At 59.7% G+C, this 17,723-nt stretch overlaps 1 protein-coding gene across 4 annotated transcripts in view; it reads left to right on the forward strand.

Moving 5' to 3' along the window:
- The window catches only part of ANO1 (anoctamin 1), a 151,764-nt gene extending 137,691 nt beyond the window's left edge, over nt 1–14,073 (forward strand). For all 4 annotated transcript variants that reach the window (XM_045066273.1, XM_045066278.1, XM_045066281.1 and 1 more), the window contains 5 exons: nt 431–583; nt 5,069–5,121; nt 6,955–7,139; nt 10,673–10,778; nt 12,395–14,073. In XM_045066273.1, the coding sequence (XP_044922208.1) occupies nt 431–583; nt 5,069–5,121; nt 6,955–7,139; nt 10,673–10,778; nt 12,395–12,637 (740 nt within the window). In that variant the 3' untranslated portion in view covers nt 12,638–14,073. The remainder of the gene's footprint in view (nt 1–430; nt 584–5,068; nt 5,122–6,954; nt 7,140–10,672; nt 10,779–12,394) is intronic.
- Nucleotides 14,074–17,723: the final 3,650 nt, after the last annotated feature.

Below are 17,723 nucleotides of genomic sequence, written 5' to 3' on the forward strand. Positions count from 1 at the left end.
AGGTCCCAGGAACCCCCAGCCACCGGGCATTGGGGCTGCGCCCAAGGCCCTTGCCGGCCCCACCTGGGTGACCAAGGCCGGGTTTTCGTGCTCACGGGGGCCTTTTCCCCGTCACTGATGATTGTCGGAGCTTAGACGTGAGACAGTGACTGCAGGCTCCTTACACACGAGCCCACATTGGGGGCCAGAGCAAAATTTGGGATGCTCCCCACAGCCCCCTCCTGGCCCGGGGTCGCCTGGGGTTGTGGCGGGAGTGTTCCCAGGTCCCCCCGTATGCAGGTACGGGGGCATGTCAGGGGCAGGGAGCCAGCCAGACCCTGCCCCGCCATATGTCCAGTTGTGATGCCCGCCGTGGGGGCCCGCCGTGGGGGGGCGGGGCCCACCGTGGTGCACGCGGCGCAGTGCGCTGACCGTCCCTCTCCCCTTGCAGTCATCCAGTTTGGTTTTGTCACCTTATTCGTGGCGTCCTTCCCCCTGGCCCCGCTGTTCGCGCTGCTGAATAACATCATCGAGATCCGCCTGGACGCCAAAAAGTTCGTCACTGAGCTGCGAAGGCCGGTGGCCGTCAGAGCCAAAGACATCGGTGAGTGACTCTCGGGAGCTGGTTCTGGGCACATGCCGGGTTGGGGAGGGGGTCCTGCTCCCCAGAGCGCGACCCAGAGTGGGCAGACTGGGGTCTGGCCACGGGGTCCCCACGGGCTCCAGGATGGAGCTTGGGGGGCTCAGCATGGGGGACAGGGGACTTCCTCTGCACGCCCACCCCAACGTCTCAGCTCCTGAGAGAACATTCCAGAAAGCATCAGTGCATGGGGTGTCTGAATATCTCGACACCCAGCTGTACTCAGAGGACCCCCAGGTGCATGCATGAGGTCCTCAGCGCCCCGCCCTCCTGCTCATGGCCCAGAGCACAGACGGAGCAGACGGGCAGGAAGCTCGTGTTCGGGGCTGAGCGCGCCTCTCCACAAAGGGTGTCATGTAGTCATTCAACGTGCACAAACAGGAAAGGGAGGAGGAAGGGGCCCTTCCAACAGCACAGGAATTGCTCTGTAGGGCTTGCCCGGAGGATCAGGCCAGAGAAAGCTCTGACCCGGTGCCGGTGAGGGCTCCCTCCTCGTGGCGCACGGGGAGGCAGCGGTGGAGGGATGGTGCGCTTTTGGGGAGCGGGACACCTATCGCTCGGGGAGTCAGAGGGGTCACCAGCGAAAGAGATCATCTCAAAATGAGTCAACTTCACTCAACCAGGACCCAGTTTTCAAGGGGCTTGCACGTTGAAGGCGACAGCAGGGCAGGCATCCCCTTGCTGGAAGGTGGCAGCAGCTTCTCCAGCCTTTGGCACTGGGCTCGTCCCTGTCACAAAGGCCCCTCGGCCGTTCCATCCTGCCTGGGTCTGTGGGGCCCCTCGGTCCACGCCCGCCCTGGCCCCTGGTGGCAGCATGGCTGGGCCTGCTGCTCTCCCAGGTCGCACTGTCCCCAAGTGCCATTCATGCACTCACGTGTGGCCACGTGTCACATGTGTCGGTCATTCTGTCTGGTTCACTGCAGCCCACGTTGGCACCGTGACATTCGTGGGGACTCCTTCAGGGCCCAGCTCTGGGACGGGCCGGGGAACCTTGGTGTTCTGTAGGGAGGGGCGCCAGCCAGAGCCGGGGCTCAAATCTTGAGGTGCATCTGTCACGGTGTGTCTGTCACCTGTCTGGACATCCCAGGCAATGGGCAGAGACTCTGCAAACAGATGCTCTCCAGGCTGCACTTTCCTGGCAGATTTCACGTGTGATTTTAAGAGGCTTTGAAAGAACTAACTGCCTTTCTGAAGTCCCTTCTGGCTTCCAGGCGCCTGATTCCGCCGCAGCCCTGGCTGTGGGGTGAGTCCCTTGCCCCGCACGCCACAGCCCTGGCTTTGCTGCTGCTCCGGGTCCGAGCTCAGCTCGGGGGTTCCGTGCGTGACCAGAATAAAGGCCGTGGTCTCCGTGGACCACAAGGGCACCGTTCTCGCCCAGTGCACTGAATTTGGGCCCCAGGCTGCATTCCCAAGTCCCCTCCCCAGATGAAGGTGACATTGTCCCCAGGGTTCCTATGAGTGGTGCGTGGACTTGATCACTTCTTGGGGCTTTCGGCATCGGGTCCTCCCAGGGACCTCTAGAGGAGGCCTGGGCAGATCCTCGGTCCCCATTTCCCAATGGGGAGACCAAGGCCAGGTGGTCACCAACGCGGAGCTGGGACTGGAGACCCTACGCCCCCCAGCCCCCCACCCCCGGGCCGCCCACTCCTGCAGCAACCCCGCGAGCAGACAGTTTGCCCAGGGAAAGCTTACGTTGTAACCCAAGGCCCCAAAGGAAAGGGTGGACAGGGCAGCCAGCCGAGGCACTCCCTGGACAGCCCTTGGGGATTCTGGAGCCCTGTGCCCAGTGTTAGTAAAGACGGGAGTGCGGCCTCCTGGCTGTCACTTCTCCCTGACAAAGGCCTGATTCTCAGGCTCCCAGAGGCCCCAGGCGAGGCCGGGGTGGCCATGTTTGCCTTGGCAGAGCCCCACTTCCCCTGCGGCCTCGTCCTCAAGCCTGCAAACCTAGCAGGTGAACGGGAGCGCCCTGGCCACCTCCCGGCCCCTCCCTGCCTGTCCCTGGCGTGGTCCCTCCCCCACCGGCCGAGGCTGGGAGGCGGGTGTCTGCCTGTTTTATGCCCGCGGCCCCCCTTCTCTCCCTGTTCTCATGGGTCAGCCGCTCACTTCCCGGTTCCTGCCTGCTCGGCTGGAGGCATAATCTGCCCTTCTTCCCCTGTAACCTTTCCCTGAACAAGCCTTTGTATTCCTCCTGTGATCCGTGTGGGCCCCAAGGGGACGCCGGGCCCCGGTGGCCCCCACGGCCTGCACCCAGGGCGCCAGGGGTGGCCGGGGGAGGCTCTGGCTGGGAGGGCAGGCTGGGTGAGTCACGGTGGGGACCCCGCACCCTGCCAGTGGGAAGCCGGCTCCAGCCTCCAGCCCTGACCTTTGACAGCGGACGAACGGGCTTCTTGTTCCCACGTGTTCTCGCCAAGCCTTTCCCGTGAGCGGCCCCTGCCTGCGTTCGGCTCCGGGCATGGTCCGGAGCGTCGGAATACCTCCCTGTCTCATCCTTGGAAATGGGCTGTGGCGTCCCTAGACAGCAGGGACACCCTGGAGTATGTCCCTCCCCGCTTGGAGATTGTCCTGCAGGGAGCCTGAAGGTTTTCTTTCTGTACCTGGAGATCACTGGAGTGTGCTCTGCGGCGTGCGTCCCGATAACACAGAAGGGGGGCCAAGGCTCCCAGAGGGGCTGAGCCCCAGGGCCAGGGCGGGCATCCTGGTTAGGCATTTTTTGTACAAGACCCTAGGATTCTGGTGTGGGGTCCGACGGGACCTCGGGCCTGGACGTAGAGATGCCCTGGGGCCTGTACGGTGGGCTCCGTCCTGGGCTCCAAGAAGCTTTCCAGCCCACCCTGCATCCCAACCTGGTCACTCCCACACCCCCTCCCTCCACCCGCTGGCCTGTCCCTGGGCAGTGAGGCCAAGACCCATTTCCTTTCCTCGGGCCGCCGCCTCCCCTAGGAGCCCCCTGCCCCGGACGCTTCACCTTCACCGGGCTCTCACCCAGGCCCCAGCGCCCGGTCTTGGAGGTCGCAAACCCAGACCCCGCGGGGCCAGGCTGAGGCCCGGTGGGTGAGTGAGTGCGGGGAGGGGACAACAGAGCCGCAGTGCAAGGCCCGGCCTGGAGGGGGCGCCACCGTCGCCAACGAAACAGGCCGCCCTTTGGGATAGAGGCTCGTTCCGAAGCAGCGGCAAGTCCAGACTTTTCAAAAAATGCACCATCGTGGTCTGTAAACACCAGTCAGCGTTGTCAAGCAGCACGCACGTGAGCAGGACGAAACAGCCATGTGCCCGGCCGGGGCCCAAGGACCGCCATCTAGCAGCCAGGGCCCGGGACCGACAGCCCCAGGGGGAAAGGGCTGTCTACGCTCTTCCAGTCACTCAGCAAACGTCGGCGCAGCAGCGCCGAGCGCCAGCAGCCAGACGGCGCACGCGAGGCCCGGGAGAGAAGCCGGGATGTGCGGTACACAGCCTCCCCGGGCGCCAGGTGCAGAGGGGCTCCCGGTGCCGAGCGGCCCGGCGGGAAGCCCGGAAGCCTGACCTCGTCCGGAAGCGTCTCCCCTGCGAGGACCGTTCCCTCCGCTGCATCCCTCCTGGCACTCCTGAGGGGAGCCCGACGGGGCGGCCTGGTACCAGCGCGTGGGCGCGTGTTCCAGCAGGAAGGAGGCTTGAGAACCACTGCTCTCGTGGAGAGACGCACAGAACCCGGGACGTCTCCTCACGGCTCCGGTGGCGCTCCCCATGGGGCAGGAGGCAGGCCCTCTTTGCTTCCCGCAGGGGCCCTCAGATAAGGCCCTCGCTGGGCCCTGCTGGCCTCATTCTGCTGGGGAGGCCAGTGGAGGACCGCGTGTCTGTCTGGGGAGCCCCCTGCTCCCCGGGCATTGGGGGCAGTGCTAGGCCCCGAGGTGGCAGAAACGGGGGGCACACAGACAGGAAGTGTCCTGCGCCTCATGGCCCATGTCATTATGCTCAGGTCATGACCCCAGCGTCCCCCTCCCAGGGCCCTGGCGTTGCTCTTGGACCTGGACATACATTTAGGGACCCGTCCCTGAATTCAGTCTCCCGGTCCCAGAGCAACGGTGCAGGACACAGAAGCCTCCCGGGCTTGGTCTCCACTCCTGTGTGGACCGTTTGGGGCAGGAACCGCAACCAGATGGAATCTTTGTCCCTCTGGGGACTTCGTCTAAGGTTTCGGGTTCAGGGGAGGGGCTGCAGAACCGCTCAGGGAGCAGGTGATTCGAAGCGCCCCTTGGAGAAGCGACAGTTTGGCTCTGAACACCTGCGGAGCCGGGAGCGGCCGAGGCGCTGTCATCAGCCGGGATCCCCTCCCCCCGAGCCCTAGAACGTCGGCTCAATCCACGCATCTGACCACCGGGGAGAGGACCAGGCTGGCCCCGCTCACCTGCTAGCCCGGGGTCCGGACAGCCTCGGGCTGAGCCGGCCCGACACTGTGCTTCTCTTTCCCCCCAGGAATCTGGTACAATATTCTCAGAGGCGTTGGGAAACTGGCTGTCATCATCAACGTAAGTGACATGGGGGGGCCTCTGCTGCCCAGGAGCGCCCACTGGGTGGCCACAGAGCTGGACGCCCCTCCCGGGGAAGCCACGTGGGGTCTCTGTCTCCTGCTTCGGTGCCGCCCAGACTGGTGGAAGCATCTCCTGTTCAGACACGTCCCTTGGTCATACGGAGGGGTTGGGACGAACTGTGGGTGGGAACAACACCTTGTCCTTGACCTTCTTCTATAACCTTGAATTCTCTGCCACGCCCACCCTGGCGCCTAAGTCCGCTCCCTCCCCAGAGTCCTGAGGATACGAGACACAGAGAGAGAGAGAGAGAGACTCCTCTTTCGCAATCATTCTGCTCTTATTTTTAGAGGTTACCTTTATCGTTTTATGTGAAATATGTGCCTGTTCTTTAAAGGCTCAGGAAATGCAGAAACACGGAGACGAGGGGCAGAAGCCCGCCAGCCTCCTCTTGCACACGCGTAGTTTGCTGAGGACTGTGCTCCCCGGGCCGCCCCCCTCCTCAGCCCCTCGTCCACACACTCCTGCCACACATGCCGCCCGCCCAGCCTCTCCTGCCCCTGCCCTGCCCCTGCAGGTTAGGAGGGCAGGGGCCACTCTGTCACGAGAGCCAGCCCACTGCCTGCCCTGCGGCCACCCATCCAGGTCTGCGTGGCTCTTCCGAGGCCTGGATGTCCCTGGGCTTAGTGGTCTAGGGGTCGCTCGCACATGCTTCAAAGCCAAGGCTGATCCCCAGCTGTGAGAACAAATGTCAGACAGCCTCGGAGTCCACGGTGCCCCCAGCCTGTGACCCCCACCCCTCCGCCTGCCGGCTGAGCCCCAGCCCCCAGAAGCTGACTTCCGCACACGGGCCGCCGCTCCCAGGAGCAGACACAGCCTGGGCCTGTGGGTCTGGGGACTGGCCCCCACAGCACAGGAGGTGACACTCGGCCCCAGAGAAGAGACTCTCAGAGCGCTGGGACACTGCGTCCCCTGCCGGGGGCAGCCCCCCGCCCAGTCCAGGCTCTGGAACCCCTGTTAAAAGGCCGCGATGGGCAGAGCGTGCACACTAGGCAGCGACAGCCCCTCCTCCTGACCTGGGCTGGTGGGTGCAGAGCTCCAAGGCAGTAGCGCACATTTTGATGGGGGAGGGGGTGAGCTGGGAACGGGGTACAGCCGTGTGGAGCGCAGGGGTGATGTGAGCAGCTGGAAACCAGCTGGACCTCTCATGGGAACAGCCAGCAACAGCAGTAATGGCAGCTAGCATTTCTCGAGCCTCTAGAATATTCCAGGCCCTTCTACACTCTACGCACATCCACCCCTTGTGCACACACAGCCTTCAGGGAAGGGACTGTCCTTGCCCGTCATACAGGTGAGACAGCTGAGGCACAGAGAGGTCAGCCGACCTACCCAACACCACACCACCAGAAAGCGGCAGGGCTGGACCTTACCCCAGGCAGCCAGGCTTCCGGTCCCTGCTCTGGTGTTGACAGCACACCGGATGTCCCCAGAGATGGCTCTGGGATAGGATGATTGGAGTCCGAACCTCACTGTTCACTAAGTTCTTTCCACTCCCGCATACCCTCTCAAGTACGCCAGGAAGGGGAGGCACACAGAGCACAGAGAGGTTAGGTGATGTGGCCGAGGCCACACAGCCAGTGAGAGGCTGCACTTTTCCCCCTGCCTTCCTGCTCAGGGATGTCCTGTTCCCTGCACCCAGGCCCCCTTGCCGACTCATGGGCAAAGTGTCACATGTCCCCACCCCAGGGCCAAGGCCACCCTGGCTCCCTCGGGGCATGTCCCTCTCCCACACCCAGCCGTGGGTCTGCACTCACCACCCTGTCCCCGGCCCAGGCGTTCGTCATCTCCTTCACGTCCGACTTCATCCCGCGCCTGGTATACCTCTACATGTACAGCCAGAACGGGACCATGCACGGCTTCGTCAACCACACCCTCTCCTCCTTCAACGTCAGTGACTTCCAGAACGGCACGGCCCCCAATGACCCCCTGGACCTGGGCTATGAGGTGCAGATCTGCAGGTATGGCTTTCAGCGTTTCTTTCCGAAAGACACATGTGGTGGGTTTCTGGGGAAACCCTAGTTCAAGCAAGGATTCTTTTAGGGGCAAGTCATAGAATATCTCACGCTTGCTTCAAGGGAAAACAAACAAACAAACAAACAAAAGCCAGGGTGGCCAGTGGGAACTCATTTAGGAATTCCTTTCTTTAAGAAGGCAAGGATGGCTTCAGGCATGGCTGGATCCAGGCCTAGAGTTTGCGGTCAGGACCTGCTCTGGTGCGGCCTCCCAGCTTTGCCTTCCCCCGTGGTTGTGTTGTGTTTGGGTGGACAGTGAAGACACTCTGTCACCTCAGCCACGTCTGAAGGCTCGGAACGTCTTTCTCAATAGTCAGCAGAAGTCGTGGTTCTCACTGCCTGCAGTGGATCACATGCCTGTCCCTAAATAAAGCGCTGTTGGCAGGGGGTAGGGGCTAGAGCTGGGGCGTGTGCCAGGATGTGGGGTCATGCTTAGAGAATGAAGAGGTCCTCAGGAAACTGGGGTGCTCTGACTCGGGGAGGAGGTACTGGATGCTGGGCAGGCCAGCAGAGAGGGCCAGACCTGTGGGGCCCCACCTGCTGGCCAGATGCATGGGGTACGCAGAAAGCCCCCCAGGAAAGATGGAGGAGGGACAGGGCGTGGGGGGCAGAGCTGAGACCTGGCCATTCCCTGGGCCCCTACTACATGCGCCAGCCTGGGTTGGGGTCCGGGGACCCGGGACTGGCACGGTCCCTGCTATCCAGGGACCTTGGCCCAGATCAGCGTAAAGGCGGGGATCATAGTTGGAAGCCCAGGTGAAGGGTAGACGCAGTGGGGTCACTCCGGCGTCAGGACAGCGTGGGCAAAAGCGCTGAGGAGGGAATTTGCGGGAGCTGTTCCAGCCCAGCTGAGGTTCAGGACGCAGAAGAGCTCAGGGACCAAAATACGCCTCCCAGAGCCCATGCGGTGAAGTGCGGTCCCTCTGGCTCAGGGAGGCCTGCTGGCTCCTCCTCGGCACGTGGTTCCCTGAGGCTGGCTGGTATATCTCTGTCACCTTGACTGAGGAAAGGGGAGAGGAGGCACCTGCTAGTGTCTAGGGTACTAAGCAACCAGAAGCAGCTTGCAGTACAAGACGGTCCCAAGAAATGGAAAACAGCCCGCCTTCCGGAGCCGTGGGGAAGAGGGAAGCGGGCGTCCGGCTCGGGTGCTCCCCACAGCACTGCACACAGCAGGCATCCCTGCGGAACCGGAGCCACTCCGGTGCAAGGACACGGTGTTCTCTTCTGTGTCAGGGCGGGGACGGCACCTGCTCTGGGCCCAGGTGCAGCTGGGGGGAAGGAAAGAGTTAGAGCCGCGTCTGCCAGCTAGATAGGGTGCGTGACCCAGCAAGGCCCGCACGCCAACCCGGCTCCAGCTTCCCGGATCCCACCTGCCCACACACTTCCACGTGCACCTAAATGGGCCCAAAAATCACTCCGGTGTGGTCACCTTGGAAAGGGGACAGCCTGGGAGCCGGAAGTGCAGAGAAGGGACCCGCAGACACCCGCCCCCATCCTTCAGCAGACGCACACTCCAGGCTGGCGCAGACAGGCGGCCCCCCCAGCCCCGGGCTTCTGCGCCAGACCCCCTCTCCTTCCGCGGCCCCGACACTGCCCCTGCATCGTCTCGACGGTTCGGGCTAAATGTACACACTTGACCTACTTTGCTAAAAATCCATTTTGGAGGATGAATAATTACAAGCAAAGAAGACAGGAGATGTGTGGTCCTCTTACTAGAAATTTCCTCTGGAATGTCAGCACTGGTATTTACACGGTTAGCCTCGGTTTCCAAGAGCCGGACGTTGGGTCCCAGACTTCGGCTAAGGAAGCAGCTCCATCTCCATCCCATGCATCAGCCCAGGGTCCTGGCCATGTGGGAGAGAGACCAGGCTCACAGCCAAGACCCATTTATAAGCATCTTGCAGCTTTCACCCCCGTGGAGTCGGAAGACCACGGATCAGACCATCCCGCTCCCTGGAATTCGGGCTCCAGCCAGGCCCTCCCCCCTCCATTGGCCAAGATCCGGCAGCGCAGGTCTGGGAGCTCTGGGCCCTCACCAGCTGCGCCCACGCAAGGTGCCTCTCACAGGACTTGGTGGCGGGAGACGCAGCACCCGGCCCAGCCTAGGGCCATGGGTGTGGGGAGAGGCAGAGCACCGCTGAGCTCCAGTCGTGGCTGGCTACCGTTTACGTCTATGCTGAGGCAGGCCTTCTCTCCTCTAATCCCCGGAGCACCCCCGGAGAGGGCGTTATGACCCTCCCCAGGGGCACGGGCAGGTTGGGTACCGGAGCTAAGCAAGAAAAACGTTAGATCATCTCTGATCGAGGTCAGTGCAGGTGGTGGGTGGACAGGCCCGCTCTGGACAGGCCTAAGCGGGCTTTGAGGGATGCCTAGGAGTCTGCCAGGTGACTCACACATATTTCCTCGCGTCCCAGTACAGCTGGCCATGAGCACAGAAAGCAAAGGGAGGAGCGAGTGTTCATGGCGTCTGACACTGGGAGAGCAGGGGCTGCCTGTTCCCATCACAGAGCAGGTTGGACAAGTCCTATGTCACTCTGCCGCTGGTACCCAGATAGGATCGTTCCCAGAGAGATCGATCCTATCTCTGGTCTGGCAGCTTAGCACCCAGCAGCTCCTCGGAGGCTGCCATCCAGCTCCCTCCACAAGTAAGGTTCTGTGGGCGAGGGGCCCTCTCTGTTGTGTGTTCCTGAATGAGCTCCCTTGAAATGGGGGCTGGAAGGTAATAGCTACTCACTAAACGCTTCTCCTGTGACTGAGAGGATGCCAGACCGAGGCCCAGAGAGGCTGAGCCACTGCACAAGAACACCCAGCAAGGTGCTCACTGTTCTGGGGTCAGGCTAGGGCTGTGACCGCAGAGCCAGATGACCCCTCTTCTGGTCCCCCCACCACTGGACCTCAGCGACCAGCGGGGATGAACTACCGCCCCAACCCCGGAAACTGCCCCTGCCTCAAGCTTATTCTAATGGCTTTGGGGAGCTTTCTCCTGCATAACACAGGATCAGCCCCATTAAAGCCAATAGCATCCCCCGGAATTCGGGGCACAGTCAGAGGGCCTGTGAAGAGACAGGACCCCGCTTGTCATCCTTGCCCTGCTCCCACAGACTGGTCATCTCAGGACCTCTGAGGAGGGGACAGGGACGGGGCACTCTGGAGGGGGGACAGTGTACGCTGGCAGGGCAGTGGACAGGCAAACAAAGAAGACGGCTTTCCATAGAGCGAGAGTCAGTGGGAGGTCCCCGGGGGGGGGGTCTGCCCCCGCGGGAAGTCCGTGGGCAGCGTCCACGCGGACACGTCAGGGGGCGGCGCGGAGCATCATGTGTGGATAAGGAGGGAAGAGCCGGGAGGCTGCAGCGGGAAGAGGGGAAGGAGGCCGGGGGAGGCTTTCTTGCTGCGAGCTCAGGGACGTGGGGCGCCGGGAATGATCCCTGCTTCTGCTTGAAGACCCCCAACCCCTGGCGGATTCCTGCCCTTCTCTGCAGGTACAAAGACTACCGGGAGCCCCCGTGGTCAGAGCACAAGTACGACATCTCCAAGGACTTCTGGGCCGTGCTGGCGGCCCGGCTGGCTTTCGTCATCGTCTTCCAGGTGCGGCAGGCCCTCGTTTCCGGGAGGTTTGAGAAGCGGGCACTGCGGAAGCACTCTGAGCCCAGAACGGGGTCAGAAGGCAGGAGACGGCCCGTGCCGGGGGCGTTGGGAGCCTTAGAGGCCTGGCGACCCTGGGCCCTGTGCCGGGACAGGCCCTAGGAGGACAGAGGGAGGCCTGGGCCAGCACCAGCAGTGGGATTTGGACCTCTCTGGGGGAAGGCAGGCCTAGTTAGATACGAGGGGTCTTTACTGAAGGAGACAGGGAGGAAGGGAGACCCAGCTTGGTTCTCACCACCTCTGTGGCTGGAGACAACCCGAGGACAGGACCAGTACAGGCAGGAGGACTCCAGCCGACTCCAGCCCCCAGCCAGGGACCAGAGCACCCAGCCTCACCTGGTCTCTGGGGAGGGGACAACAAATAACTCAGAGGCCAAAGTGATTCCCAAGGGACAGGACCCAATCCTGGGGAGCAGGTTGCTGTCTGCAGCAGCTATGGTCCCAGAGCTGGGGAAGCACCCCTTAACCACATGGGCCCAGTCAAAGTCCCTTCTACTCAGGCACCTCTTGCACCTGGAATCCTAGGGACTGAGTTCAAGCCCCCACGCAGCCCTTTACAGAGAGTGTGGCTGCTAGTGGGACTTCCACCCCTCTGCTGCCTCGCCTGTCAGCTTTCCATAACACTCTGCAAACAAGTATCTGCAAACAAGTGTCTGGAAACAAGTGTCTGGGGCTGAGTTTACCAGAAGCAGAGCCTGAGACAAGGATCCGGTGCAAGTGGGTTATCCCAGCACACACCCAGGCCCACCTGGATGCAAGAGAACCCCTTTGGTCTGCCCATGTTGGTTGGGCATGGGCCGTAGTCTGTTCAGACCAAGAAAAACCAGGCGGGAGGGGGTTCCCTAGAAAGAAGGCAGCTGTGAGCCTCAATAGCCACAGCTGGGGGCTGGGAGCACCACCAGGAGAAGCGGTCTGGGAGGCACCAGCACAGCCCACCAGGTAACAAACAGCCAGATATGCTGACAAGGGATCACGGGACAGAAGTTTTAAAAATAGATTTCAGTTCTTCTGTAAAAGCTGACCATCTGCTCTCTGTGCACTAGAAATTTCTCCAGGGAGGGAGCAGACTTGCGGGGTGGCCCTGGGAGCCCTTGCAAACTGGAGAAGGGCCTGTGGCATCATCAGACACCGAGTTCCACGCGGCTTTCATGCTATTTCTATTCTATTTTCCTTAAAGCCCGATCCTTACTGTATTTGGTGATGCGTGACCAATCCAATCATCTCTTAAGCTTCCCAGCCCAGGGGGTCAGAATTATTCAGAAAGTTGCCACTTACTGAGCTCCAGTTCGTAATAGAAGTCAGCAGCGGTTTCTGGAGGGCTAGCTGGCCACTTTTCCTGCCTCATTTATACCTTGGGGGGAACCGAGGCCAAGGGAGTCCAAAGTGCGCATCTCGGGTCGCAGGCTGGAGTGATGGGGTGGGCGCAGTGGACGGGGGTGGGGGGGAGGTCGGGGTGGGGGGGCGGCAGAGACAGGTGTGGTGAAAGGCAGGTACAGGGGAGGTGGGGAGCACCTCCTGCTGTCCTCCTCCCCACCCTCACACACTGACTGTCCTTCCAGAACCTGGTCATGTTCATGAGCGACTTCGTGGACTGGGTCATCCCCGACATCCCCAAGGACATCAGCCAGCAGGTGCACAAGGAGAAGGTGCTGATGGTGGAGCTGTTCATGCGGGAGGAGCAGGGAAAGCAGCAGCTGCTCGACACCTGGATGGACAAGGACCGGAAGAAAGACGAGCCGTGCAACAACCACGGCCCCAAGGCCTGCCTGGACAGCCCCGAGTACCCCGGGGGTGCCCTGTAGCTGCCCCTGGGCACCCTCCCCCAGCCGGTGGAAGACCACCTTCCGCTAGGACAACATTCTTCTGTCTTTTTTCTGTTTCTCTTCTCCTCGTTTTTGCACAAAACCATATGCAGGGAATTTTTTTATCTTTAGTATTCAAGTTTAATCAAAATGATCGCTGGGGATAGGGTGAGAACGCGCGGGAATACGGTCGCTTTGCAGAAACAGTCCTTGGGAACCTTGGGTCTCCTTTGCCAGGGAAGGTGAGCAGAGGCCTCCAGAAAGCGTCTTTTCTAATCCGCCCGATGCCTTTAGAGAGAGTCGAGATGGTGTTGCAAAGCATTGGATCAACATCGTGCCGTCTAGGAGGGAGAACAGAACAATGAGGTTGACACCGGTTGCAGAAGACTCACCTACCGCCAGGTCGGAGAAGTCCGCTGGCCTTGCATCTGCTTTCTGTTAGTTCAGAAACTGAGAGACCCTCTGGCCAGAAGGAGAGGGCCTGTGAGCTCAGAATTTACTGTTGGAGAACCTTGGGACAGCAGGTGTCCCTCGGGACAATGGGTGACCCGCACCATCAGGGTCCCCACTATCAGCCCCGCACCTGGCCCTCCACCATGAGCCAGCCTCAGAACTGTTCATCTGCTCAGGGGGACAAAAAAAGAAAAAGAAAGAAAAGCAGGGGGGCAGGAAGTGAGCAGCAAGAGAGAGGACCCCAGAGGCATTTCTAAAGACGGCTTCAGGTTCCATGAAGTCTTAAGGCATCGGGAAAACAGTCACAGCTTTAGAGTATTTATTGGGATTTTTTTAAAAAAATCAATTTTAGGGTGGATTTGAGGGTTTTTCTCTTGCTCCAAGGTGAAGGAGTTTATTTTATTAGTTAACCAAATACCATCGCGAGGAATTTAAAAAACACTGTTACCACCAAAGATTTTTATTAATAAAGGCTTCTATTTTGGTAATACTTCTCTATATTTTTACTTACAGGAATGTGACTGTGGGACAGTTACCATTTTAAAGCTTGTAAAAACGAGTCTCACAGATGACAAGAGTGATCTAAATTTGCAGCCATTATACTAACCAATTGTCTGAAATTTCTCGAGCTCCAAGAGAAACCTAAAAAGAAATGTCTCATCGAAGGGAGGGGAGACACAGACGCGTTCGCCGTGAACGTGCGGTCGGCGTGAGGCCGTCCCCTCCAGCCGCCAGCCCCGACCACCATCCATAGGCGCTTGCTACAGTCGTGGGGTCTGACGCTTCTAGTTTCTCTTGTACAGTAAGTAGTTGGAAGTGGGGTTTTTTTGTATATAAATACTGTATTAAAAATTAGGTGATGACCAAAAATCCTTTTATGGAAACTATTCTTTTTTTGGAAAAAAAAAAAAAAGTGAATGTACGCCAGTTCACCAAGGACCGTGACTGAACCTTCCTGCAACTAAATAAATTTGGATACATGACCCCTGTCTTCACTCGAACGCCGTCCCTGTGACCTTCACTCCGGGAAGCTCGGGAGGCTGTCCCTGGAGCCTCCTGGCTGAGCTGCAAATTCGGGAGGGATCACAGGCGTCCACGTCTCTCTGTGAGTGTGTGTATGCATGCGCCTGTCTGTGCTTGCGTGTGTGCACGTGTGTGTACGCATGGGCTGTGTTTCCTCAGACACCTGCGTGTGTGTGCGCGCACGCGCACGTGCCTGTGTTCATGCTGGGGTGGGCGTCGTGCTCACCCCTTCCCGCCATCCTCCTCCTCCATCCTCCAGTTCCTGCCCCGGTCCCACCAACCCAGCACGGTGGCACTTAGGAATCCACGGACCTAAAACGTCCCCGATCCTCCTGGGCACACACCTAGGGTTGCCAGCGTTTTCGTTTGGGCCAGTGGGGACACGTTTTCAAACTGCCACTTCTAATCAGCACGATCTCACGAAAGAGAGATACTTTTCACACCCAACGCCAGCAAAGCCTGGCAGCCCTGCTAGCTGGGGTCGGTCCTTAGAAACCCCTCGGGGCAGTTCTGCCTCGCGCACCTCCAGGACGAGGGAGAGCTTTGGCGCCCCCTAGTGCCCGCGTTCCTGCGTCGCCAGGAACATCTCCGCAGAGTTCAAACTCCCAGTGTCCTGGTTACCCACCGCCTAGATGTCCTCCCAAAGTTTTGGAACCGCTTCCTTAGTCCAGACATGCAGGCAGAACCCGGGGGCAGCATGGCGGGGACCACCCCTCTCCATGAGCCCTCCAAGAAGCCCGCGAGGGCCCATCTGACAGATGAGCAGCTCAGCGTGGGGAGGTAACTTGCCCGCGGACACAGGGCTGCTGAGCACCTACGCCAAGACGGGCACCCAGACCGTGTAGACATTCACTCGTGCAGTGTTCAAGCACGTAGCAGTGGACAGAGCAGACCGTTCCCTCCTCCCCAAGGGCAGAGGCTTCCTGCAGAGGGTGTGAGATGCTTAGCCAGAAAACAGACCCAGAACCAGATAGTTTCAGAGGCAGAAAAAGATACTAATAAAGTAGAACAGAGTGTGACATGGTTGGTCCAGGAGGCCCATAGAGGCTTGAGCAACAAGGAGCCAGGATGTCGAATCCTGGAAGAAGGCAGGACAGATCAGGCAGCAGAAGAGCAGTGCAAAGGCCCCGAGGCAGCAGTGCACAGAGAGCTGACTGGAGGGGAGAGGGCGCGGAAGGAGGCAGGAGACCGGGTGGTCAGGACCAACTCACACAGGGTTCCCTGGTTACATGAAGACTTGAGGCTTGGTGGTGGATGCCATGCCGGAGCTGAGTGGTTTTAACCAGCCCAGTGATGGGATCTGAGTCACATTCTGAGGTCATGGCCGCTGTCGGGGGGACATCGCAGTTGGATGGATGGGAAACCAGAGAGGGGAGTCACAGAAATTCGGGAGGGCGATAAGGTTTGGATGAGGCTGGTGGAAGTGGGCGGAGGAAGACTGACGGTGATGTCACAGAGACCTGGTATCTGGCCGTGGAAGGACCCCCCAGAGATCAGCAGGTCAGCCAGCACTGCTCTCTCAGACAGGAACGAGGCGGCCCAGGGAGGGTCAGGGCTCCATGGCAGTCACACAGCAAACCAGCGACACAACGGTCTCTCGAACCCTGGCCCCATGGCCCCCAATACTGGGCATTGCTTCAGGTCCTAGAGTCGTGCCTACACACAGAGAACAGGGATGGGCAGTGGCCTGTGGGGGAGGGGAGGCCGAGGTGGGGGTTGGAGGGCACCTGTGCTGGCATCTTCCTCGGGGATTCTGCTTCTCTCCCCGGGTGGAGGCAGCCGTGAACTCCATCCAGCCCAAGACAATCTCCATTTGATGGGTTCAGCGTTGGCCATTTTTCTTTCAGTTGACTTAATGTGTAAAAACTTGGTACATCTACATATAAACCCAGATTTGAATGTTCTTAAAAAGTCAAGCCATCTGACGACACAGGCGGCTTTCAGCAGGTCCCGTTCTCACATGTGCCTGGAGCCAGTGGCAGCGGCTCTGCTTAGATGGGGCACACGCTCTGCCGCCCGCCAAACCCCCTCCCCCCGCCCTCCCAAGTGTGCCCACCCACTGGCTAAGGGGGAAGCTGTGACTGTGGCTCCTAGGGTCACTTGCCATTCTAGAGAAGCTTCAGGCCAGGTCCCAGTCCTGGGGTTCAGGACCAGCTGTAAGATTCCTGGGAACAGGGCGTGTGCCTACCCCAAGGCCAGATTCAGAGCCTCTAGTCCAGGGAGCCCACCTCCCAGCCCCCACACACATTCACGTACAGGTTCCCAGGAGTCATCTGTGTGCCCCTTACAATAACCCTTTACCACTAGTGGTGTGTGTCCCCCTACTCAGGCGACACTCATCTACCTGTTCATGCTTTGTGAGAGCCCCGGCAAAGTAAAGAAGGGCTAACTCTTGCCAGGAAACAGATCAGTAAGAAGCACCGGTACAGTGCCAGGCACAAAGGAGGCAGCAGAGAGCACCGGAAGAATGAATAAATGAGGGAGAGATGGATGGACAGGTGGGGTGGACGGGTAAATGGATAGACGGATGGACGGATGGATGGATGATGGATGGACAGATGGATGGATGGACGGATGGACGATTGATGGATGATGGATGGATGGATGGATAGATGGATGGACGGATGGACAGATGGACGGATGGACGGATGATGGATGGATGGATGGATGGACGGATGGACGGATGGATGGATGATGGATGGATGGACGGATGGATGGATGATGGATGGACAGATGGATGGACGGATGGGTGGATGGATGGACGGATGGATGGATGGATGGATGATGGATGGATGGACGGATGGATGGATGGATGGATGATGGATGGATGGACGGATGGATGGATGGATGATGGATGGACGGATGGATGGATGATGGATGGATGGACGGATGGATGGATGATGGATGGACGGATGGATGGACGGATGGGTGGATGGATGGACGGATGGACGGATGGATGGATGATGGATGGATGGACAGATGGATGGATGATGGATGGACGGATGGATGGACGGATGGGTGGATGGATGGACGGATGGATGGATGGATGGATGGATGATGGATGGATGGACGGATGGATGGATGATGGATGGACGGACGGATGGATGGATGATGGATGGACGGATGGATGGACAGATGGGTGGATGGATGGATGGATGGATAGATGGATGGATGATGGATGGACGGATGGATGAATAATGGATGGACGGATGGATGGACGGATGGTTGGGTAGATATGGGTGGATGGCGGGATGAACGGATGCTGGAAGGGTGGGGTGGGTGACGGATGGTTGAATGGATTGGTGGATGGATGGGGGGTGGACGCAGGGAGATGTGGACGGATAGATGGAATGATGGATATTTGGGTGCATGGATGGAAGGACAGATGGATGAGGATGGCAAATAGACTGACAACTGGACCTTTCTGCCTTTGAGCTGAGTGGACCTCAGAGTCAAGCTGGCAGGCGTATTGGTGGAGGAGGTGAGGGGGCACACGGAAGGTAAGCTCTCATGCCTTCTGGACCACAGGTATGTCCAGGGCAGGCGCCCACCCACTGCTCACTGACACAGCTCTTGGCAGAGGAGTGGGTGGCGCCTGAAACACTGCCTT

This window comes from Mustela putorius, unplaced genomic scaffold, assembly GCF_011764305.1.
Source record: "Mustela putorius furo isolate JIRA1106 unplaced genomic scaffold, ASM1176430v1.1 tig00000127_pilon_pilon_pilon, whole genome shotgun sequence".
In the NCBI taxonomy this organism is placed as follows: Eukaryota; Metazoa; Chordata; class Mammalia; order Carnivora; family Mustelidae; genus Mustela; species Mustela putorius.